The 25,856-nt window shown below is 41.2% G+C and overlaps 1 protein-coding gene across 1 annotated transcript; it reads right to left on the bottom strand.

Moving 5' to 3' along the window:
- Positions 1 to 5,126: 5,126 nt before the first annotated feature.
- Positions 5,127 to 25,587, bottom strand: SH2D1B (SH2 domain containing 1B). Its single transcript, XM_068693773.1, has 7 exons — positions 25,364 to 25,587; positions 25,191 to 25,241; positions 24,923 to 25,061; positions 14,498 to 14,722; positions 9,091 to 9,154; positions 6,258 to 6,426; positions 5,127 to 5,677 (listed from the first exon to the last, which is right to left on the bottom strand). The coding sequence occupies exons 3-7, from the start codon at positions 25,036 to 25,038 to the stop codon at positions 5,640 to 5,642; spliced, it is 612 nt and encodes a 203-aa protein (XP_068549874.1). The 5' UTR covers positions 25,039 to 25,061; positions 25,191 to 25,241; positions 25,364 to 25,587; the 3' UTR covers positions 5,127 to 5,639.
- Between the last annotated feature and the right edge of the window lie 269 nt (positions 25,588 to 25,856).

Here is a 25,856-nt window from a genome sequence, read left to right as displayed (position 1 = left end):
CCGCCGCCGCCGCTATTTTGGTGCTGGGGGTGGTAGCGCTGAGGGAAAAGGGGGAGGCTGCTGCAGAGGGGCGAAACTTCTGATCGTGCCTTTTGGAAGCATTCACACGGATTTCTTTCCTGTGTACTAGGAGTGCTGATCGTTGGGGGATGTGCATATTAACCACTTCGCCTCATGCTGTTAACAGAATAATTTATTCTTACAAAATACAGCTGTGTATTGTACACTGTTTTCAGTTTCCTCGGGGCCTTTGCTCCAAACTTTAAGCAGTTGATCTGTCACAGGGTCAGTGCTTCAGCTGCCTGGCACAGAGCCTTATGCATTGGAGGGAAGTTGTGGCTGTATGGGTGTGGATGTACCACTGGATATAGGTGCAGTGTCCAGAGCCTCAGCCACTGTAGCACTCTAATACAGAGCCGGAAGCACTGTGTGGTAGCAGTCTAGCATGTGAAACAGCACTTGCCAGCTAAAAAGTACTACAGACCACTGTTATTCATGGTCAGCTCTTCAGCCATCAGGAGTCACACCGTCAGGGTCATGGTGGGGAAGAAGACCAGCCTGGCTGAACAGAGAATTGTGGCTTGAGCTTAGGAAAAAAAGAGGGTTTATAATCTTTGGAAAAGTGGACAGGCCACTAGGGAGGACTATAAGGATGTTGCGAGGCTGTGCAGGGACAAGATTAGAAAGGCCAAAGCTCATCTGGAGCTCAATCTGGCTACTGCTGTTAAAGATAACAAAAAACGTTTTTATAAATACATCAACACAAAAAGGAGGACTAAGGAGAATCTCCATCCTTTACTGGATGCAGGGGGAAACTTAGTTACAAGAGATGAGGAAAAGGCGGAGGTGCTCAATGCCTTCTTTGCCTCAGTCTTTACCGGCAATACTGGTTGCTCTCTGGATACCCAGTACCCTGAGCTGGTGGAAGGGGATGGGGAGCAGGATGTGGCCCTCACCATCCACGAAGAACTGGTTGGTGACCTGCTACGGCACTTGGATGTGCACAAGTCGATGGGGCCGGATGGGATCCACCCGAAGATACTGAGAGAACTGGCAGAGGTGCTGGCCAAGCCCCTATCCATCATTTATCAGCAGTCCTGGCTATCGGGGGAGGTCCCAGTTGACTGGCGGCTAGCAAATGTGATGCCCATCTACAAGAAGGGCTGGAGGGCAGACCCGGGAAACTACAGACCTGTCAGTTTGACCTCAGTACCAGGGAAGCTCATGGAGCAGATCCTCTTGAGAGTCATCACGCAGCACTTGCAGGGCAAGCAGGCGATCAGGCCCAGTCAGCATGGGTTTATGAAAGGCTTGACGAACCTGATCGCCTATGACACAGTGATGCGCTGGGTGGATGAGGGAAAGGCTGTGGATGTGGTCTACCTTGACTTCAGCAAGGCTTTTGACACCGTCTCCCACAGCATTCTCCTCAAGAAACTGGCTGCTCTTGGCTTGGACTGGCGCACGCTTCGTTGGGTTAGAAACTGGCTGGATGGCCGGGCCCAAAGAGTCGTGGTGAATGGAGTCAAGTTCAGTTGGAGGCCAGTCACTAGTGGCGTCCCCCAGGGCTCGGTGCTGGGGCCGGTACTCTTTTAACATCTTCATCAATGATCTGGACGAGGGCATTGAGTGCACCCTCAGTAAGTTTGCAGATGACACCAAGTTAGGTGCGTGTGTCGATCTGCTCGAGGGTAGGAAGGCTCTGCGGGAGGATCTGGATAGGCTGCACCGATGGGCTGAGGTCAACTGCATGAAGTTCAACAAGGCCAAGTGCCGGGTCCTGCACCTGGGGCGCAACAACCCCAAGCAGAGCTACAGGCTGGGAGATGAGTGGTTGGAGAGCTGCCAGGCAGAGAAGGACCTGGGAGTGATGGTGGACAGTCGGCTGAATATGAGCCAGCAGTGTGCTCAGGTGGCCAAGAAGGCCAACGGCATCCTGGCTTGTATCAGAAACAGTGTGACCAGCAGGGCTAGGGAGGTGATCGTCCCCCTGTACTCGGCTCTGGTGAGGCCGCACCTCGAGTACCGTGTTCAGTTTTGGGCCCCTCGCTGCAAGGACATGGAGGTGCTTGAGCGGGTCCAGAGAAGGGCGACGAAGCTGGTGAGGGGCCTGGAGAACAAGTCCTACGAGGAGCGGCTGAGTGAGCTGGGCTTGTTCAGCCTGGAGAAGAGGAGGCTCAGGAGCGACCTTATCGCTCTCTACAGATACCTTAAAGGAGGCTGTAGTGAGGTGAGGGTTGGCCTGTTCTCCCACGTGCCTGGTGACAGGACGAGGGGGAATGGGCTTAAGTTGCACCAGGGGAGTTTTAGGCTGGATGTTAGGAAGAGCTTCTTTACTGAAAGGGTTGTCAGACATAGGAACAGGCTGCCCAGGGAAGTGGTGGAGTCACCATCCCTGGAAGTCTTTAAAAGTCATTTAGAGGTAGAGCTTAGGGATATGGTTTAGTGGGGACTGTTAGTGTTAGGTTAGAGGTTGGACTCGATGATCTTGAGGTCTCTTCCAACCTAGAAAATTCTGTGATTCTGTGATGAGGCACAGTCCTAGATGTGGTGTCACTTGGCCTTTTCCTAAGGCTGATCATAAATCCAACTAATACAACCCATGGAGGACTCCTGAGAGTCTCATTACAGAAAAACTGGAGTGTTTATACAGTTGAAGATTAAGGTGCGCTAATTTGGATATCAGCATGGCAGCTGCTCAGTCTTGTTATACATGAAGTAACAATTCAATGTGAATTTAGTAATATTTATAAAAGAATATTTATAAAAGGTATAAGAGGTAAGTAAACAGCGCTGGGTGTGCAGGGAGCCTACATTCCACCACCACGCGCACACGAACATCATTCTAAATATACAGAACATGGCTTTTACATACTAAACCCAAGTATGCCTATACAATCAGAAAAGGTAACAAACAATCCTTTAAGTTCTATGACTTACTAAACAGGAGTACACCTATACATATGTACAATCAGAAAAGGTAACAATCCTCCAAGTTCCATGACTTAACAGTCTCCATTTTCCACTCCTTTTCTTGATTACATACAAGTCTCCATTTTCCATTCCCTTTGAACAATATGTCTCGCTTTAAGTTGTCAAGCAACTCGGTCTTCAGGCCTTAGTATCCTGTCCTTCCCAGATTGAAGAAAAACATAGCTATCTCCTTTTCAAGGCCAAAAGACCTGGGTCAAAAGGCACGTTCCGGTCAACAAGGGGCGTAACAGCAAAAGCCTTTGATGGCTGTAGCAGCAGATGGGCCCATGGCGATGACATAGCAGTCGGATCAGTAAAGGAGCCCACAGCTCCCTCACTATCTGGCAAGCCACATGTTTGTGATTGTGGCACCACAGGGCTCTTTAAGACCTCAGAGACTGCTCGCCAGGTGCCGAGCAATCCCACTGCAACCTTGTCGTTTTTAGTTGCAGAGTCCCACACCTTGACCTCAGTTTGGTCCCATATTTCAGGTTCATAAACTGTCCAATTGTTAATAAGGAGAATAAGCTGTAAGGTTACCAGGACAGTCTGTTTCTAAGGACGTATGATTCCCCATAATGTGCAGCTGCTTACCAGCGAGGGGCAGTTGTGTGCACGGCTCCGCTTCTCTCAGCTCGAGCTTCTCTCCAGCTCCGGTGCGCGTTTCCAGCGACTTTCAGTACGAGCTTCTCTGAGTGGTTTGCTGAGTCTGGCTGAACCTGTCTTCATGAGGCAATCAATGTGCCTGTTCATGTCCTGGTCTCCGTTCTGCTAGCCTGGTCCTTTTCATTCCTTATTTCTGCTTCTTTATCGATGACATAACTTCATTGTGTTGCCTTTTTTTTTTTTTTTTTTTTAAATCTTGAGGGCAGGCTCCCCTCTTATACCCTTCTCTCCACAGCAGTTCTTTTCAAAACAACTTTTCATTGGTCAAACAACGTTGAATGTAACAACAACAGCAAACACCCAGAAACATCCATGCCTTAATGGCTAGAGAACAAGAAACCAGAGACTGCATGGAGTCTCCTGAATCACCCTTCTTTGTTCCCTTTACATTCCCGATGGCCTCATCGTAAAGAGTCTGATGTTATCATCAACCACGGGCCTTGCCGACCCCCATGGCCACATTCCCAAATCTCCCCCTTCTTTATTAATACCAACCATTTTTTCGACACGAATTACTACTCCATATATAACAGTCTGATACATGTGATAACCAAGTACTGGGCAAGTTGTTGAATTCTCCAGTGTAGAGAAGACCCACCAGTGTACGTGCTTCGAGAGAGGGAAGGATTTCCCCATCCCGCTAGTACTTTTTTTTTTTTTTAAATGAACAACCGCTTTATTTTCAGTTCCTTTTTGGGGACACATATTAGCACTTTTCATACGAGAATTAGTTTATCTTCTTAGTTTTTGTTTCCTTTATGCAACAAATAACCCCTTTATCCTGGCATCAAAAAACCATTAGTAAGGTCACAATGAAGTCCAAAGCACTGAAAGGTCTAAAAGTCTTTCAACAAACAGTGGTGGAAAAGATGTATAATAAGAAACAAGTCTACTAAAACAAATGCATAAATCATTTGTGAAAGATCTTAAACATACAGAAAATATAAACGTCTTCCGCAAGATTACTGACCGAGGGGGAGGTGGTGCTAGCAAGAGGAAGAATCAGAACATACACTCCAGCTGTGACTTTATCTGGTTGTTACAGGCCGCCTTCAGAACAAACACATACATTAAATATTTAAAATGAGGGGTTAAAAAATAAAGCAAGTCCTTACATTAAAAAATAATAAAACCCATACTCATAAAAGTAATGGCAGCTGTAAATGAAATGTAAGCATTCTCATGTATGCAGTACCTATTGGGAAAAAAAACAACAAAGAATATGTGCATAACTGCACAGATGTTGAACTTGCACTCCTCTAATTATAAACCAGAACCACTCATTAATATGAAAAATATTTCAAATCATTTCCATGTTACTGATTAATTGTGTATGGCATGAATTTACAACAGTCTTCTTGGATTAATTTAAATTTTTCCAAACTGCAGAATAATACTAGTATTCTTTAACACAGCTAAACTACTACCCACATATCCAACAATGAGGTAACATAAATCACAAACAAAAAAACAGTTTTTAAGCATCATATGATACAAGTAGAATTTTTAGCATGTATCATTTTTATCAACATATATAATTTTTGCCATAAACTAGGGCTTCAAGCACATTCATGTATTGTCTTCACATTGCTGGCTTTCTAACAGATGATTAATTTCAGCAGTTGATACCTTGGAGAGTTTGCTAAAAAAAAAAAACAAACCACAAACAAAAAAACACAAAATGTACAAACACACATGACCCCCTTTCCCCTCATATATATATATATATATATATATATATATATATATATATATATATATATATAGGTGTGCATGCATCAAAAAAATAATTCTCTTAATAATGCACAAAAATACACAGTATTTTATACGGGATCTACTGAGGCAGAATACAGCTGCTCTGACAGTCTCCAAAGGGCACTAATTCCATAGGTGTAGATCCACTGCTGTGAATGTCCAAACATTAGCTCTCCCCAGCTGTCCTGTTTTGCTGTGGTGCTGCCAAGAAAGGTGGCTTTCCAAATCATCAGATCACAGATCATTCAGGGTAAGACATCAACATAGTCACTTTCATCAATTTCTGTAAAGAAGTCAATAAAAATGTTAAAAAAAAACAAACAAACAAAATTTGTGGTTGCAAATTACTCTTTTGAAATTCCCCTCTAAGCAGGAAGGCATGTTGCCATGTTGATAGACAGATATTATTAATTCAGTTTGATTTCTGAGTATTCTGTCTGCTATTGCAGGGCCAACTTTTTGAGCTTAGTGTCTTATGGACTGGGTCATCCAGTCCCTAAATCCATGAATTGCCTTTTCTGAATCAGCAAGCTCTGTTATTAAACAGTTGTATCCAGAAGACCTCCTCTTCCTGAGAAAATCAAGTGCAGTGAATAACTGATAGCCAATAAATCAGTAAATCAGGTCAATAGCACAGGTATTGATCTGAGTGGAACTCTCTGGTACCAAGGCTGTGATCCTTGGCACAAGGCTATGTATTTCTTATTTTCAACGTGCTAACTAAATATAAGTTGTGTTTTAACACCTTTCACAAGAAGCCACAAATTAGATGGCTTTTTTTTTTCCCCTCCAATGTCTCCAACATCAGACCTGTCAATGCAGTTATCTTAATAAAAAGACAGAGACTGAACTAAATTTCTCACCATCATAAATATCATCCTTTCCTAACTTGAGCCTCTGGCTTCTTTGTAGGGGCTTTGTTTTCTTGACTGGGTAGCGAAGATTTGTCACTAGTCCTTGATTTGGTTTCTCATAGTTGTATATTAAATCCTTTAATGTTCTGAATACCTTTTCTGGAATACCTTCACAAGTCTGCAAGGAAAGGAAAATAAAGTTAGTTAGCAAGCCTATTTCACATCAGGTACCTTAAGCAAGAGGAACTGTGCCTAGCTTATCGTTCACCAAGGGACTGTTTTGTAAAGCTGTTTGGTGACAGAATATTGTTATATCACAGAGGTACCTGTGTGGTGGTGTGGTGATGGTGCTGAGCACAACCTCCCTCACCATCCCTGCTTGAGTGCACTTCAGCTTAGGGGAAGCTGTTCAGTGCTGTCTGTCTGGGTTCAGATCACAGGCTTACCATCCTAGTACAAAGAAATTTTACCTCCTTCAGTTCAATAGTGACTGCTTCTAACCAAACCCTTCACAAGTCTGCATGCCTGGCTACATCTCTCTCAGTTCCTCCCTGCTGGAATCCCTGACCGGAGGTAAAGGACCAGCCAGCTACTGAGAACAAAATTCACATAGTTTCACGTTCATATTTAGCTGTTTAAACAAAACATTCAAAGGGATATCAGTCAACAACAGTCCATGTGCTACTGATTTTCACTTTTTTCATGAAACAGATGTTTTCTTACATTACAAAAGAACAGATCCAGTTGCTGTCTTCCCAGTCAAATGTTTCACTCCCTGAATCTACCCTCCAAGACTTGCAAAGGCAGCTAACATGTCTGGGGACCCATACGAATGTTTCAGGCACCAGCTTTTGCTTTTAGGCATGAGTTTATTATTTGTCTCAGATTTGTCCAAGTTTACAACCAGCATCAGAGACTCCTGAGGCCTAACATGGATGACACTCTAAATGTAGGAGAACAGGATTCTCACAACTGCCTTTAAACACATGGACTGGATTGCTTCCACAGCACAACCCCTAAGTAATCTGTACAGAGACTTCTGCAACACTGGCAGTTCAAGGATAGTAATGTCAGGGAGTAAGCACGTTAATTATCAAAGTGAGGATCCCACTCCCTCTACTAGTCATTGAAAGAGAATGGGGCTTTGGATTCACTTCATCACTATCTGGCAGATACCTTTTTTTTTTTTTTCCTCTCCATCCCCTATCTTTTCTTCAGTTCACTGTGGACTGGATGCCTCCGCCTCTGTGTACTGGTTTTGGCTGGGATGGAGTTATCTTTCTTCATAGCAGCCTGTATAGTGTGTTGTGATTTTGTATGTTGATAACACATTAGAGTTTTGTCTGTTGCTAAGAGCAGTGCTTGCAGAGCATTGATGCTATCTCTTTTTACTACTCTGCTCCCACATCAAATAGGCTGGGGGTGTACAAGAAGCTGGGAGGGGACACGGCCAGAAGAGCTCACCTGAATTGACCAGAGGGGTATCCTGACATTATGCCGACATTACGCTCAGCATTAAAAGCTTCAGGAAAGCGGGGGTGCTTGTGGTTACAGGATTTGTCTTCCCAAATAATCATTATGTCTGCTGAGACCCTGCTTTTCAGGAAGCAGCTAACTATCTGGCTACTGATGGGAAGTAGTGACTAAATTCCTTCGTTGCTTTGCTTGCACACATGACTTCACTTCGCCTAATAAATTGTCTTTTGTCTTCATCAAAGTTTTCTCACTTCTGCTTTTCTCTTCCCTACCACCAACTTGTGCTGCTGTGGCTATGCTTAGCTGTTGGTCAGGGTCAACCTACTACACTCCAGAAAGGCCATGGCTGGACCTGGCCTTCCCCATCACCATCAACATATTATTTCAATATATTATTTTAGTAATCCAAAACAGTCTGACTTAAAAAGTAGAAGAACAGAAGTCTTATTTCATATTTGTGACAAAACCCTGTAAGGAAAATTGGGTTTGAAAAAACATAGTGTTTATTATCTGCTGATAGGCAAAACCTAGAAGAGTAGCTGTAATCTATCTCTCTCTATATTATATATATGTTATATATATAAATTTGTCAACAAACCATTCAATTCCACATGGGAAATTGTATTTTTCATACTCAGCCCAAATCACTGGTAAGCAAGAGTGACCAGCATACGACAGCTTGGTGTGTCCTTCATGAAGTGAGTTCTGTTGCTTCATTCCAATTAAATGCTACCTAAATGCTGTCAGTCCTGTTGTCTATCCTATTACAAGCAAAAGGTTGAGCCATCTTTTTAAGTGTCCTCTCTACTTGCCTATAAATTGAATCTTCCTTAGTGTAGGGTTCTGATTCACAGAATCCCAGAATCATCTCCAGAATCACACAGAATTATAGGTCGGGTGGTGGTTTCACACTGATGGGCAGGTATTTTAAGATCAAAAAGATCATTCCGTTATTCAGAACCCTACAAGATTCTGGGTGCCATGGCAGAGCTTTCAAACAGAAAAAGCTAATTAGGAACAGGAGTAAGTAATGAAAATGAGATTTTTCCTCAGTACTATGAAAAAGAACTAGTCAAATCAGGCAGTAGCTGGTCAACAAAAAACAGATTCACTTAGGTTATTAGGGATTTCTGTGAAGATAATAACTACTTGTAAGCTCATACGTAATAAGTGTAACATTAAAAAGTCAAGAATTGAATAGCATAGAAAAGAAACTTGGAAATATATTCACAGAATCATAGAATATCTGAGTTGGAAGGGACCCACAGGATTGAGTCCAACTCCTGGGTCCCATGCATTTTAATTATTTTTTTTCAGGAAAATTGTCTTTAGTGCAATCTGTACTGATGAAATGAGGGTTACTTACCTGTATTTTATAATACCCCTGCTTTTCCCTGAAGATGCGGTAAGTGTAGATGAGTTCTTCAAAGCTGTGAAAAACATTGTACACATTATGCTTTTCATCAACTGTCAGACTACGGCAAATTGCTTAGACTGCCACAGCTGAACTTGACACTAAGGTTTTGGTTTTGTTGGCTTCTTTTTAAAGTAAACTGCAATGCCATGAAAGACTAAACCCAAAGAGAATGTTTGATGCTAAATACCATCGATTGCATATATATGCACTCACTTTTCCATTTCATTCATATATGACAGCCTTCAAAATACTTCAGATTCTCCAAGTCCTGTTTATTCATCTATTAGAGAAAATTAATCATGCATGTTGTTTTCGTATGCCTCAGAAACCCAAATATTACTTTCTCCCACCTTGTCATTTCAGATTCAACCATCTGTACGTGACAATGCAGAGCTGTTTGATTTTTGGAACAAATGTATCGCTCTCTTTTTTTGCCCTGTGGAGTTACGCCAGGTATGGTAAACATACCTAAGAGTGCTGTGTCCAATCTGCACTCGTTGCACTTTCCCTAGGATAGACTTTGACCAAGCATGGCCAGTTAGCTCATAGACCTCTACATCAGCTAGCTGCCCGAGCTCTCCTCCAGCTTCTGTGCTGTGTTTTGTACCACTACAGCTCCGTTAGAATGGATCTGGTAAGTCAAAGCAACGAAAACACTTAAGGTTTACACACCCAGACAGAGCTGGATGTCACTGCTACTTGTTCTTGGGCAGTAAAACACAAAATAGAGCCTAGAACTCCATGCTGAGGTGCCATGCATTTAAAATAAATCTTTGCTTCTGTAGGATGCCTGATTCGGTACTCACCATTAGCAGAATTGCTTCACTGCACTAGAAACCATTTTGTGCAAATGTCAACATGGGAATAAAATGGAGGCAAAGAGCAGACACATGCATCACTGGTAATTGCAGTATCTCTATTAGCAGTGAGGAGAAGGGGGAGCTGTGGCCTTGCTGACTCTCAGACTCCAACGATGTTGGTCTTAGAGTCAGACCGGAAATTTCACCTCAGAAAGACGGTGGTAACACGTACCCCTGCTTCAAAAATGGAGCTACAGCAAAGACACAAATAGCTACAGAGAAAAGTGAGGTGCCTTTCTTTCCCTGAAGTCATATACCAGGGGAAAACAGGCTACGTTCAAACTAGTTAGCAACACCATAGGAGAAACCATCACCTTTCAAAAGGCTGATCAGCACCATAAAACACAGCTGAGAGAACTACCAGGTAATGACACAAAACGGCAATGGAAAACACACACATTGGCCTAAAACAACACTAGAAGGCTGTCTTGGGAAATGTATCCTATTAAACTGATGGAAGTTGGGAAGTATGGGAGAGGACAAAGAGAAGGAAAACCACATTAATCAAAGTAAGGGTAAAAGAATGATTCTGTAGAGAACTTGCAGTTCACCTTTCACACAAGATCTACTGGTATTCCTCTGAAGAAAGCGGATATAGAAGTCTCCATGGCATACACAGAAGTGTGAAGTTGTAGAATACGTTTCATGTGAACTGCTTTCCCTGTGAGAGCCCTCAAGTAACTGTAGCAGCATAAATTCATACTCTCAATTTCCCCACAGTGACCCCTTGAGCTGTTCATACTTCCATGTATACCAGATGTGATCGTGTACCAGGCTACTTCAACTTCAAATGTGTTTGATTTGACCAGATGTGTACAATACTGGATATTTAACAGGGAGCACATAAAAAAGAGCACACACGATATTTGCGTCTCAACACTGAGCTGAGTCTCTGACCCACAATATTGAAAGCAGACAGAATGGAGGAAGGAACGGAAACCCCATTTTTAACACACATCGAGACTGGAAATATTTGCCAGTAGCAGGTGATATTAGAGTCACAAGAGGTTGTACAGTGAGACTGACCGAGACTAAGTTAGAAAAGCCAGACAATGGGGAGTCCAGAGTTCAAAAAGTGAGAGAAGGTTTTAAATTTTGAAATATGTTTGGCCCAACTAAGGGTTTCAAAGAACTCATGAACTAAACCTGACGCGTGCCTTTACATGAGAATAGTTTGATACCATAGGCTTCCCATGCTCTCGTCTATCCTCTTCTCCCCATGTGATACCTCCCTAAACTTCACTTTGCAGTTGTATCACAAGTCAAATGTTGAATTCTTGGAGAAATGTTAGTAGGAAATGGCCTCCAGTCACCAACATGCAGAAAATGCCTGCACAAGTTCTACTTCTAGAAAATTATTTGTCCTTTGGATTTCCCATGGTTTTGCTTACTATTTTTTTAATAAAAACACTTTTAAAAAAACAATAAACATAGTTTGAACACTCAGGGTACTCATGGCTTTGGGCATCTTTTATCAACTGAAACAAAAGCTTTATCAAATACAGCAATGGAAGCTGTTCAGAAGATGAACTGCAGATCATGATCAAAAAAGGCAGTAAAGCTGCAGAGAGATGTAAACCACAACACAGCAGCAACAACAAAAAACAATATCTGAAGACAAGTTCTCTTAATTGGCACGTATGTTCAGTGGAAGGATTTCAGCTATAGCTAAATCTATTAATCTGTCCTGAAACAGAGAATCTTAAGGCAAGAACCTAGTTCAGGGGACTTGCATGTAAATGGCTGGTTACTCTGAAGAAGTTACTATGGATGGTTACACAGTAACTGAAGAAGTTACTATGGACTGGGACCAGTAGAAAACTTCCAGTTAGAATAGATTTACTTTGATTCAAAGCATTGCATCCCAGGGCTACATCTTATTTATTTATTTATTTATTTATTTTCCCCTTCTTGAGACACCTGTGGAAATTCATGGGTATCTGTCTGGCTTATGAGTTTTTTTTTTTATAATGTTAGCATTCATTCTTTAAACATAATTTGCAAGTAAAAGTAAGGCATAAAGGTGAAGAATAATAACCTAAACTGATTTTTCTGAAACTCATTCTTTACCTGTCAAACATTGGAAGGTTAGTGCCTGTATTTTACTTTGGCTGTGGTAGTTATGGCAAAATAAACATGAAATTGCCATTACAATGAAAACTTCTTATTCCAAATCAACTACTAAATGCATTTCAACAGCTGCATATTATATTTCAAATTAACAAATGGCTGCTGTGGGCCCGAGGAAGATCCAGAGGCAGAAGAACAGGATGAGAAGAGTTTGTTTTGGTAGGCTGACATGTTGAACCATGAGAACAGCAGCAGGTGCAATAGGTCTGGACTAAGGGACCCGTGAAAGCTTGGGATGAGGACAGCCATACACCATGGAGGAAGAGCTGTGTGTTGTGCCTGATTGGAGATGAGATGTTTTTCAGCTGCTGCCACCATTCTGACTCTCAGGTCCTCCGTGGGCATGTCATCTCCCCTCAGTCAGTGGGGAAGACCAAAAGTTTTGGTTGTTCTGTGTAGCATGTGAACTGCTATCTATGCCCATTGAGCAGCTAAGTTGAGAACAACCAAATTATTTATTTATTTTTGACACAGGTGAGCATCAGTTTGTTCATCAAACCTGCTAGGTGCTAAGCAGTGCTTTACGATGTAATTCTAACCCAAAGGTTGTCTTGAAACAGCACTGAAAGTTTTAGTGTTGATGCCTCGAATTTCAGAACAAATGCATTCCCCTCGAACAGTTTCTCCCTAGTCAGTCACTGACAGTCTCTCAGTTTCTAAGTCAATCCTCTACCACCCTCCTGATTTGATACCTGTAGACAATCCTTTCATCTCTACGAGCCCAGTATCTGTTATACCATTGCTGCCACTCCTGCAGTTTAACTATTGTTTTTGTTAATACACAAACTTAATTCAAATACACTGCCTTCTTTCAGCATTAAAAATCCAGAGGCTAGCTGAAAGCCACATGCTTTTGTATATGCTTGCCCAGAACACTGTAGATAGACAAATTCACATCTGCAGACCATCACAAAGTGGATCTGCTTTGCTGTTAGCAAAATAAAAAAAGAACCCCCTCCTCCTCCATCCCCCCCCCCCCCCCAAAAAAAAAAAAGGAGGAAAATAACGAGAAAAAAGAGAGGGAACACAACTGTGCTAGTGCAGCACTGCACTTAACCTTCATGTCAGCTTGCATCTGCCCATGATGTACTCAGTAGGTGTGCACTCTTATTTCAGTAGTTCAAACTCATTACATACACAAGTATATCACCGCTTTCTTATCTACCTCTACTGTGTAAGAAGCCATCTTCCAAAAAAGCCATCCTCCCAAGTCAGGGACTAATATCGTCATTCCTTAACTGTGCTAGGACCTCCATTTGTCTCTTCTGACAGGGTATACATATCCTTTCCCTCGTATGCTCCCTCTGCTCCCATTGTCTCCTTCCACATCACACTGCAGGCAGGTTCCTGCAGTTCCCTCCCCAAGTACTCTGCTCCTCACTTGCCATTTCACTTCTTACTCCACTTCTCTGTCATTTCCCAATCCTTCGTTCTTTTACCCAACAACGCAATACTCCGTTTCCCCCACCTTTTTCTCCCTTCTTCTTTGATTTGTTTCAAAAGCAACAAGGTTTTATTTATTGACAAAAAATATGTCCTGACATTTCTGAATTAATTAATTGTGTTGATTTTTTTTCCCCCCACATCACACTCAAATACATCCCCAAAGAGAGCGTAAATTCTTTTAGGTTCAAACAGAAAAGACTCAGAGTTATTAACTTCTAAATTGTGAGTGCATTAGGAACAAATCAATTATATATGAGAAAATGTAAAATGGGCTTCATGAACGGGAAATAAAAGTACCATTCCCTACAGGAAAAGAAAATAATAAGATTTTAATTGTGGTGAGTTAGGGACTAGTGGTAGTAATTTTCTATGTTTGTCTTGTTCATGGGTTTGCCATATGAATTTGAACAAGACATTACAGCTTTCAGTCTCAGCTTGTATTGTTACATCAGATACTGTGTAAGAAACACAAGGCTAAGGTTTCACCAAATAGTCAGAAAGCATGTGAGGAAGGACATGCTTTATATCATACTATGAGACAATTTTCCGAGTCTCGATAGTGCTAAAATGCTTTTTACTCATCATTACAGAGGCAGTAACTTTGAATGACTTTCTTCTCACCATATTTTGGCAGGCTGAGATATTTCCTCTGGGCTTCCTCTATTGTCTGTAGAGAGAGACCAGCATCAGCAGAGGACAATTAATCACTCCTGTGTTGTATGAATTGTCTTTTGCTAATGCCACCCTCTCACCACTCACTACAAAGGAAGCTCAAGTCAACCAGCAATACTTGAGTACATCTACACCAATCCTTTGAATTTGTTAACATTAGGGAAAGAACCAGTAACATTAGAGAATATGAACTCTTGGTTTTGAATCTACTTGAAAACTCTTAAGAAATTTAGTATCAAAGTACTTACAAAACACACAGACACAAGGCTCCTTCCACGCTTTCACTTTCTCGTATTAAATAGCTGCCATTCTTTCCATTCTTGCACAGCAGTTCTTCACAGGCTTTCCTTGTTATCTTTCCATGAAAAAATGGGAACTCCATGGACAAACAGGAATGGGCTTCCTTGTCCTTCAGGCCAATTCCAGGACCAGTCAGAAGACTGGCATTAAAAGAAGACTTACTCCAAATGCAGCTGTTGAGAAACAATTGAAACTGGAAGTTTGAAGTACATAGATGAGTTCATCTGTGTTGCTGCCACCAGTCTGTCTGTAATGCAGTTGAGTATTAGTTACCAACCTAATGCTTGTGACAGCAGGCAGGAAATGGGAAACAGTTTGTCTACACTGGTCACACAGCCCACATCAGAAGATTAGATTGTTCTGTCATGACAAAGAGTTGACATTTGAGTCGTGTATCATGCTCTAAGCAATACAATAGCTAACTACAGTACAATAGCTAAGACACCTTAGCATAGTTATAAAGTCAACATTTACCTTTAAAGTTGCTCAAAGCCTTTCCAGACTCACCTTATAACACAATTGTTGGTTGTTGTTATTTTTATGGTTTAATCAAATTTTCAAGTTTAATTGAAAGATGATCAGCAATATTTGAGATATTAGATTTTTCGAAACAGGCCCTGCCCCCTTCTTAATTTTAAAGTGTAATAACTTTGAAAGGTATAATACCTTTATCAAGAAGTTCCACTGTGCCTATGACATGAATTAGAAAACATGTCAGGAAGGAGATGGGGTCAGACAGTGTCTTTAGGCACCCCAGGAAGCTGCTGTCAGATCCACCAGGACAGGATACAGCCACGTGTAGAACTGCTGCTCCCTGACTGAGGAAATGCTGCCCAGCTCCATGGCAGATGCTCTCCCAGGCATTTCATAGTTTCCCTGCTGGAAGGCAAGGACTTGGGGTTGGGGGGACAACCCAGACCTGCAGAAGCAGGAGGTAGGAACTATGCTGGACCGTGTTTCTGAAAGAAAGGAAGTTGAGGGAGCACCTAATGATGTGAGGGAAGACAGATTCAGAAGGTGAGACTGAAAAGAAAACAAGCACTAATTGTGCAGATAGAGTGAGGCTGGGTTTCCAGGGGAGAGGGATGGAACAGAAAAAGCAGGGGAGACAGAGTCCTCCAAGCTGGGGAGGAGGATCTGGGTCTGCTGCAACACAGCCTGCTGTCGAGGTCAAAACAGAGTCCAGATCCATGAGTGCTGGCAGTGGCAGAGGCCTTCTCAATTTTAAAGCACACCATTTGCATGTTCACCTCCCAGCTCTGTCACCTGAGGACAACTCTGAAGTCATCTCATAAATGTGAAATTTCCATGGGGCAGCAAGGTGTGGATAACTCACTCAGAAGGCCAGCTCTGAACAGGAACAAGAGCAGCTGCTTATCGCTGCCCGGATTGAGGCACTTTCTTTTTCCTCTGCAGTGATAGGAAAACTAATATTCAACAACAGCAAATTTCTCTTTCAGGAGCATAATGACTGTTCTTCACATTTTTATTTATTTATTTATTTATTTTCCCCGTAAAGACTTCATTAGCTAGAAACAGAAGACAGTAAATTCAGTAGATCTTGCGGGTCTGCCTCTAGACAGTTATTTAAATGGAAATGGCAGCTACACATAATACTATGTCTAATATTATACCAGTATAACGTCTAAGGATAATCAGAAAATTAATGTGTTTTTTTTTTTTCATTTCTGAAATGAAGAGTCAGAACTGGAAGAAGGCCTTAAGTATGTAAAAGGGGCTGGAGTAACACCAAACTTTAACAGATTTGATAATAAATAACTGAATATAACTAAAGACAGTAACAATTAGCTGTGTTCTTTATCATATGTATCCTCATTCCTTGTTTCAAGGTCTGGGCAGTTACTGAACTCAGGTAGTATCAGAGCAATGGTACTTACACAGATGAAAATGGCAGACTTTGAGCTTGTTATTCAACTCAAGTGGCATCAGATGTTGGTGAACTGTTCCTGTTGTGTCTAAGGAAGCCAACTCCTCTACCTGCTTTTTAAAGAATTACTTCTGATCTGGACACAGAAAAATTAAGGTGAAACCAACAGCTTCTTTTCAAGAGAAAGTGCAATGGGCTCAGAGGCTTCCCCATTCCAAGAAAGGCTCCAATCTCCCCTTATCAAAACAAGTGTTGGCTCCACTTCTTTTTAGAAACACTTCTGTTTTGCTTTTCAGGAGAAAAATATGTCAGTTTCCCATCAGTTACAGATCTGGGTGAGAACATGGGACCATGTATTTCAGTTAAGTGCAGCTGTCTAGCCAGCTTTTTTAAGCTTTAAAAAAAAAATTAAGATTTTCAGCCATCACAGTAAGTTTCTGTAAGGAAGCGAACAAATTTGTTGTACCACTGGCCAGGTGTGTAACACCCTTCACGTGTTTGTGAGCACAGTCCCATTTCCAATTTATTTCTTTCAGTTGGGGATGGGGCCAATGACGTACTTGATGCAGCAAGATTGGAACTGCCCTCTAGTCAGATCATTGTTTGGAAAACCTCTTTCCTGTTAGGGTTTCCCATTTTATTTATTTATTTATTTTTATTTTTTTATTTTTTAAATTCAAACAATGAAGTAATAATCCGAGACAGAAGTTCTCACTGAAATGTGAAATGAAAACTTCAAACACACAATCTTCCTGTGGTTCAGTGTGCATATTGCAAGTTTGGTAGAGCTCAGAATTTAAAGAATACATCAAGACAATATGTTTCTGCAGCTCCTTGACAGCATTCAATAGAAGAGGGTTACCCACAGATTGATGTGATCCTTCTACCTTACCCAGCTGTAGTATTCATGTGGAGTTGAAAACAGGAATTTGATTTAAAAGCAAAAACCAGAAAAATACAATAGAAGAAAGTCTGGGAGGATAAGAGAAGAGAGAGGCTGTAAATACCATCTGGTCTATCACTAAACCACAAACATGATTCACGAAACATGACCGGACACAAACCCATTGCTGTCTCTTGCATGCATATGTACGTGTACACACACTTTGCTCTGGCACTGGTGGGCTAGTCCATGGTGAAAATGCAAAGCACTGGCAAAGACAAAACAGGACGTTCAGGTCACAGTTGGGTATAACTGTTGACAGACACTGTATAAATACTTGGAAGGTGGTGGGAGGTGCCCTTATTAGCCACCTCAGAGCTGTGCCACAAGCCTCTACCTCACTGAATTTCCACCATGTAGCTTTGGGTCACATAATGACATACTTCCATGGGCCAAATTTGCCAATAGATTTAGACCAAATGTTTCCTAACAAGTATTTCTGGCTTAACAAATTTAGCGAGTATTTTTGGCTTACACAAGCCTGCATATCCAGACTGCTTAGATTGAGGAGTGGTCAAAAATATGAGCTGATGGTCTTGACTGCAATGAAACCTGAAAGTATTTCATGTTATGGGCCAGGGAAGTTCACAGAGAGCACAATATTTGGGCTTCTTCATAATTGTTCACTGACAGAAATTCTTAGCTGGTGTGATGTCTGAGAAAGTCTCACCTGAAATCTGAAAGGGGTGTTGCCTGCGTGACAGTGAGGAGCAGAGTTTTTCTTGGTGAATTCAGGATAGTAATACTTCAGGATTCATAATAATTTTTGTGCATCCAGACTTGAGCCTGGGCTTCTGATCAGTGCAGGGGAGCTGCTGTAAGCTATAGTAGATAAAGTTGTTCCTGTTTCTCAGCTGCAGCTAGTTCTTGAACTACCTGTGATCACAGTGGTGGTGGAGCTTGAAGCCGTGCTAGCTCATGCTAAGGGCAGTTTGTGGCAACAGTGGCTTTTTGTTTCAGTTGAAAAGTTTGAGAACTGCTCAGTGCTAGGTAATTCGTGACAAGAAGCCTGGGAAAGTAATGGAAATGATGCCACAGCACAATCTGGTGAGGAATTCATTGCACAAACTTACCTGGCTCAGAGGGCAGGGAAAGGTGCAAGAACGGCACCATGCACCAGCTGCGTCCCTCCAAGCCTGCTATGGGGCTTGCACGATGGAGGCAGTCATGCTGAAATGAATCTCTGGGCATTATGATTCACATTTTAGTAACAATAAACCAGGCTGCGGCTGGTATGAATCTGCTCTTAAGATCATTTTGCTCTACTCCAAAATAGGACTGTGTTGCATTATTTTTTTTTCCGTTGTCCACTGAAGGATGGAAAGTTCCTAGCATAACATTCTACAGTGATTAGCTGGCCTTTTAAATGTTAGAGAAAAACATAAATCTTTTTCCAAAGAGAGAGACTGCTTACTCTCAACCTTACATGGAAAATCACTCCATAAATATCTCATATGTCAGAATAATTGTTGTTCTATATTCTCAAATAGATGCAACCACTTCCTTCAGTCTTTCCCCAGAGGTTTTCTAACCCTGCAATAGTTGCGTTTTTCTCTGACACCACTTTGTCCACTACTTCTATAAAATTTGATGCCTCTGGCTGAACAAAAGTCTTTTGACTAGAGGAGCAAGATAGGTAGCTACTATTCCTCGCACAGAACGGCTGGTACTGAAACAAGACCTGCAACGATTTTTGCAGCAGTGCCAAGCCCTAGTTGCCTTTAACTTCAGTTTTCTTTCTGCTGTATTGCTGCCTTCATCCATTTTCAGCTTTTCCTTCTGTTCACGTAAAACCTAAAACTTACTTTTCATAGTAACACCTCATATTAGCATGCACATTTGGCATTTGGGTTCCGCTCCAAATATACAGGCTGCAGCTTTAACACAGCAAAGCTCTTAATAATGGCTCTGGAAAGAGAAGGAAAGCTAAGGGAAAACTAGGTTGCTTGACATGAAGAGTTGTTTTCAGTAAATAATTGTAGGGCACAGGTCGGAGTTAAATTGAAAGCTGTGGTCAAAAGATGCTAAAGGCAAAGTCAGTGTGCTTGAAAACTGCTAAAGTTGTGAATGAGACAGGAAGCTGAAGGATCATTTGTAATTTGACCAGGTAGCAAAAAGCACAACACATGAAAACAGAAAGAAAGATGACTTCTAGCTAAATCTCCTGAAAATTTGACACGTTCTTGGGCTGTGGTAGCAGACAGTTGTGTTACACGGGCTTAACTTTACAATCGAACCAATAAAGGGTTTTACGAGTGCTTAATATTCTATAGTAACAAATTACATTTAATTTTGCAAACTTCACAACTGTTGCAAAATTGGAGACTGATGTAAAAATCACGCTATGTATTGCACCAGAGCAAAAAGCTTTTTGTGATGTTGATATCAAGATTTCCTTCAGATTGAAAGAAGTAGTTATGGTGTAAATTCAGGAAGAAAATTTCTCTCATGTGTCTATTACTTATGGTTTGCTGTTACATTTAATTGTGAAATGTTAGAATATTTCCATAAGGCTCCAGAGTTTTTTTTTTTCCATTAGCATTCTAATCAAATGTAAACCTAGGAGGAAAAGCCTGATTTATAATCTCTTAGCAGATTGACTATTTTTCAAAATACATTTTTTTAAAATACAAGTAAATTCCAAACTTCTCTGTGCTAAATTAGAATTAAACAGTCATAGAGCTCAACAATTAAAAACACTGTACATCTATAAAACACATGCATATGTGTAAGCAGGGGGTTTGCTTGTAATTCAGTAGCATGATAGAACACAAAAAAAATTATTCCTTTTCAGTGGCAACCCTGTCATCAGGGTTGTCAGAAACCCATATTCAATTATTCCCTGAAGCTACACTATTTCTGATTTTTCTATTTCAGCTAACATATTTCTTGCAGAAAATGTCAGAAAAAAATGAGAGATGAGGTTTTTCATTACATAAGCGTCTTCAATATTTTTAAATTGAGGAAGTTGGTGGCATGAAGTGATCTCTTCAAGAGACCATGATGCCTTCTGAAAGACTTCAGCCAGCCAGAGGGTTTTTGTGGGCTATAGACTCCTACTTGCACCAGAGCATTTCAGTTGCTGAACAGATGCAGAGAAACAATTCGGCCTGACCTGAAACACACTCCAAGTATTAGATTCCAACAAAATTCCTCTTATAATTTAGTGAAATTATTTGAAATGAAATCACCATTTCCACAAAGAAAAGGATTCTCTTTAAGCTTGTTTAATCCATTCTAAATGGTACAGATTTTCATAAAATGTACACTACTATGGTTATGGAGCCTTCAAGACCTAAGAGGCAGCATCTCCAGATTCATTTTCACAAAAGCTTGTGCCTCCAGCTTGCCAGTCCTTATTCATGTTAATTGTTAAACACCTAGAAAATCAGCTCCTTAGGCGTAATTGGTTCCAAACCTTGCATAAAACAATTCATGAAATGCAATAAGAACTTAGTTCTTATCACAGTGTCCCCACATTACTGCTTTCCTCTTAAGAAATGTGTAAATAAAGCTGTGAGAGATAACAAAACCCACTTATGTTTAATCACATCTCTATACTTCCGCTGCAGACTACATCCAATATGACTTCACTGTATAAAACTCTTTTGTAGCTTTTGTCTTTAACAACGAGAATCTGACTAGAGTGGTCATCTGCCCTTCACATCTAGAGTAATATCAACAGTGACTTTTTCCTCAACCAACCAAACAAAAAAATCCTCCTCCCTTCTCTCTTACATTCTCCTAGCAAACATGTTTCCACCCTCCTGTCCAGTTCACTGCATACCTGATGACCATAGCTTGCCACGTTAGAAGAGTGGCTCATCCTCGCATAAAGCTGGAAACAACACTTTTCCTCATAGTAATTTGGCAAAACATTGTTCAAAGAAAAACAAACTAGGTGACAATGTGCAAATTCCAGAGGGTTTTTCCTAAATTTTCGGAACTATTTTCATGCCAAAGTTCTTTGGTTATTTCTCAGCTACCAAACATGCTTCACATCTTCCTATTCCATTACTGGGCGGCACTACAAAGAGGTGATCTAAGAAGCAAGCTCTCACTGCATACAGTGAAGTGCATGCACAGGACAAAATGATGGTCTGTATCCCAAAAGCTTACAAGACAAGTTCACATCTCAAGGCAGTTAGCTATGAATCTCCAAACAGATGTTTTGCTTGAGTGTGTCAGCTGGTTTACCTCACTCGAGTGAGAACAACAGTCACAGACAGAAAATGGTGTCAAAAGAGTAGGCTTGGAGGACTGTTTAAATCTAAATTTGGGGAGGATAACAGAAGAACAATATTGCACTCATCAAAAGCAAAGAAAGCATGAAAACTGCTCATCTAGGTTGAACCAAAAGCCATCTATATACCTCACCTTCAACACTGGTCACCAACAGTTATCTATAAAGTGTAAGAAATACTTTTTTTTTTTTTTTTGTACCAAAGTGATTTATTATTATTATTGTACAGCAAGGTAAAAATTATGGACAGGTGATGGCTATGATAAAAACGTAATCTGTAAAGATGAGTAGTAAAGGAAATGTCCTGGGGTTGGTAGACAGAATAAGCAAAATTTAGATAACGACTGAATACTGAAGCTTATAGATGCCCCACTGAAGGTTACATGCAGCTTTCTGACCATTTTATTGCTTTACATGAGAAAAATTATGAGGGTTGGTTGTAAGGAAGGAAAGGAAGGATGGACTGGTAGCTGGAGATTCCATCCAAAGAATGTGTCAGATGCTTGACTTTCGAAAAAAGGATTTAAACAATAAGTATCCGTCAGCAACTTGTTAACAACTTGTAGACACAGTTTTAACTGCAGCAAAAGGAAGCTGGAGAAAGATTTCAGTCAGAATCTGCTAGGATTCCTCAGGAAAGGAAAAAAAAAGTTGAAAAAGAGAGAGAAAAGGAACCCCTGAAGGAGAATGCTACAGAAGAGTCTTGAGGAGCAAAAAGAAATCTGGGTGACGTGGAGTCACTGCAACTGAAGGAAAAGAATCCTTCAGAATTGTGCTTTAGGGCACTGAAAGGGTTCAGCAGATTTTTGCTCCTGAGCTCTTATAAGCAAGAATAGTTTTAACAGAGCAAACAGCAGGGTAGATGTGATAGAAAAAAAATGGAGAACAAACTGAGAAGGTAATAGGAATCATAAGTGAGATCATGGGAATAGTCCTTAAAATGGTGGAGTCTAACATGGGAAGAACATAACAGTACTCAAAGGTAATTTACAATCCTATAACAGGTCAGCAGATGAGGTAAACCACAGGTGGAGGCACACTGCCAGAAAAAAAGAAGGGAAGGCAACAAGGAAAAAAGGGTGGGTGAGTGAAACAGAACCCAAATCTTCCTCAAAAACAGAGTAAAAGGTCTTGGAGAATGATATGAAGGGAAATAACACAGAAAGACCATTTAAGCTTCTCTTTAAAAAAAAGACCTATGTGCAAGCATTGATCATACAACAAGTAATTCATTAGAGCAGTGTGAACTGCATTTGAATCACTGAAGCAGGCAGAAACATTTTTCTCATTCCCCCTTGCTCATCGAGTTCTCACTTCTGGATCATTTTGACTCCCTTTGGCAGATAAAGCCTCCTGCTGCTGCTGTTGCTGCTATCAAATTCATATTCAAACCCAAATGCTCCATCTCACAGCATGCAAGCTGTGTGAAATGATTCTCTGACTTTTTGCATCTTTTGGTGGTTTTGCCCTGATGGGCAGCCAAGGTCCACCGCAACCACTCTCTTACTCCCCCGCCTCAAAAGGGGAGGGAGAGAATAAAGTATGCTGGAAAGAAAAAGGCTCACGGCTTGAGGTAAGGATGATTCCATCAAAGCAGAAAGAATGAGGCAAACAAACAAACAAGCAAGCAAAGGCCATGCAGAAGCAAAAAGGGTAGGAAAAGAACAATCATGCTGTACTTCCCATCAATGAGCAACGCTTTCACAAGAACTGATTTTCTCACCCATGAAGAAAAAACTTGTCATAAGATAACACTTAAAGTATATGCAAAACAACAACAACAAATGAACCTGTCCCTAGGAGCTGCTTTCAGTCATGGACCAGCAGGAGCTCTGGCTACTGCTGGATCACAGCCCTGCCTGGTCCCAGCCCATCACCAGCACCAGGGTGAAAGCCCTGAACACGGCTCCAAAAAATTACAGGAAGAGAGCTGGATTTACAGAAAAAAAAAACAAGCTTTTACCAATGGGCTTCCTTGCAAATTTGAAGACAAAGGAGATATCAATTTTTAGTATGGCTTTCAGCAAGCTATCAAACAGACCTGGTTTGCTGTGTGCCCTCTGGGGGAGCCCAATTAGACCCCTCTGCTCCACAGCCCTAGCTCTTTACTACATGCTGGGCATTTTGTGTTAGCTCAGAGTTATTTCCTGACTGCCAAAAAATAAGGAAGGCCTGTCATGCTGATTTGTCACATTGAAGCGATTCAACAAATTGCCCTGTCAAACTTAAAGGAGCTCTGTTGACTTCCTCAAGGTCTCTCATAAAATAACAGCTCACTTGGCTTGTTACAGACAAATATGCTATGGTTACATTTAATACTGGGCAACCAGCAGGTAGACTTCTGCTGTTTGAGTGGCTTTAGAAAGGTACTCAAACATTAAAAACTTAAAAAAAAAAAATCAAAAAAAATTCCTGTCACAGCCAAAATGTTTTCATTTTTTCAGGAATGAAAACATATTTCTGGATAATGTTTCAGAATTGCTCCAGTTCTTTGTTTTAAACTATGACTAAATTATGTACAGAAACTAAGAAGGAACCAGCAAGGTAACTGACAGAAAACAACAAAACAAAAAGATCTCCTGCCTGCATTACTCTATTGCAATAAAACAATACACATCCATCTATCTGGAGAAAGACAGAGGGTGAGCTTTCTGCCATTCTGAGCCTAATCCTACGAAGGGATATGAAGGAATGACATCTGCAATTGAGACCAAGCTCAAGAGACTACCTAATGGCTCTCTTGCCTAAATATTTTTGATGGATTAGGATGTGCTGCCATTTTTTCCCTTTTTTCATGTTCCACTTAGCTAAGTGAAAAGAAAGCGAAGGCTACAGATCCTGAGGAGACCTCTCTCTTTTTCCTCATGATAGAAAACAGTGAGGCTGGTGGGAGCGTGGCACCTTTTTTGTTTTGATGCTACCCCTGGACAGAGGACTACAGCAGGATGCTTACGTCAGCCCCCAAATTTTCATATATACCTTATTTTAATGGACCCATTCCTTTCTTATTTAAGGCAGAAAAAAATATAATTTTTAGTTGTCAAGGAACAGAAACAGAAAACAATAAGGAAGGATTTTGATACCCACCTCAGCATGGATCTACCCTGATTTTTTTTTAAGAGACATCGCTATGAAGGTGCAGGAAGAGTACATTGGAGCTGTGCCCAATGGTTGCACAGCAACTGCATGAGCAGAAAGTAGTGGTGTGTCCTTTAATAAGGACTTGCTTTGGCCTCCAAATTCTACATGACCCCAACACAGACACTCTATCAGTTGTCTCAGGAAATGTCAGGACTTACTTCACGTGAAGATCACCTGGAAAACCCTTGATAAAAATATGCACAGTTGCTCTTCCTGCAGAACAGTACTCCTGGTTGTAGTAGTCATTAAGCTCAATGTACCATTCCTCCTTCATCTCCAGTAGACAAAACCCTTTCACTAGACAAAAACACAGTGAGATCAGAATGTACTAGCTAAAAGCCCTCATACTCTCATTGCAGGAGCAATAAAAAGCATGGTCTCCCTGTGTCAGGGGAGAAGCATTTTCTTCAACATGTAGAGACATACCTTTGGAAGACTCAAGGGTCCAGCATAGACCTGCCTGCCAGTGACTCTTCTGCAACCCACACAGTATTTATTATTATTACTGAGATACACAGTTTCCGTTTACACTCTATTAAAGAGAAAGTAGAGCTTAAACTTGCGTGGTATACAAACAAGACATTCATCTTCAAGCATCTAGTATTAAGGAAGTGGAGTGGGGCCCAGGGAGGCACCATCTCAGTTTTTAAACACTTTTACTTGGACTAAGAAGGGCTGAGGAAGCAGGACTGCAAGTCCAGTGGAATTGCTGGTCTTCCTTAAATAATTTTTACAACACCCCAAGCCTCCAAATTTTCCTCTTCCTTCTCCTTTAAATCACCAAGGATGTGAAGTGCAAGCACAAATGGCAGCACCTGTGTGTCCTGACTCACCTGTTTAATCCCCAAAAAGGATTAAGTGAATGATTGTAACTTCTTCCACAGAGAGAATATACACATAATTCCCCCCCCCCTTTTTTTTGTGTGTGTGTGGGTGGGTGTGTGGGTGTGTGTCTGACTGAATTTAACAAACTGCAGCCATGGAAAATACATGGGGACCTGTTGCCCAGCTCCTGATGGTGATTCTGCACCCTGAGGCCACTTCAATCCCAAGCTTTCCAACACAGCTGCAGGTGGCTGTTTACAAGGGCAG

The sequence above is a fragment of the Anas acuta genome, chromosome 1 (assembly GCF_963932015.1).
Source record: "Anas acuta chromosome 1, bAnaAcu1.1, whole genome shotgun sequence".
NCBI lineage: Eukaryota > Metazoa > Chordata > Aves > Anseriformes > Anatidae > Anas > Anas acuta.
The sequence above is the reverse complement of the archived record's forward strand: the minus strand, read 5'-3'. Positions and strand labels throughout refer to the sequence as shown.

What these genes read in the sequence shown, in the direction of transcription:
- SH2D1B (XM_068693773.1), bottom strand. Translation starts at nt 25,038, where the DNA reads ATGAAGGAGGAATGGTACATTGAGCTTAATGACTACTACAACCAGGAG. An exon ending in AGGGGTATTATAAAATACAG is followed by an intron (nt 6,427 to 9,090) that starts GTAAGTAACCCT and finishes CTTTCCTTGCAG; the next exon opens with ACTTGTGAAGGTATTCCAGA. An exon ending in AAAGGATGATATTTATGATG is followed by an intron (nt 5,678 to 6,257) that starts GTGAGAAATTTA and finishes ACTTCTTTACAG; the next exon opens with AAATTGATGAAAGTGACTAT.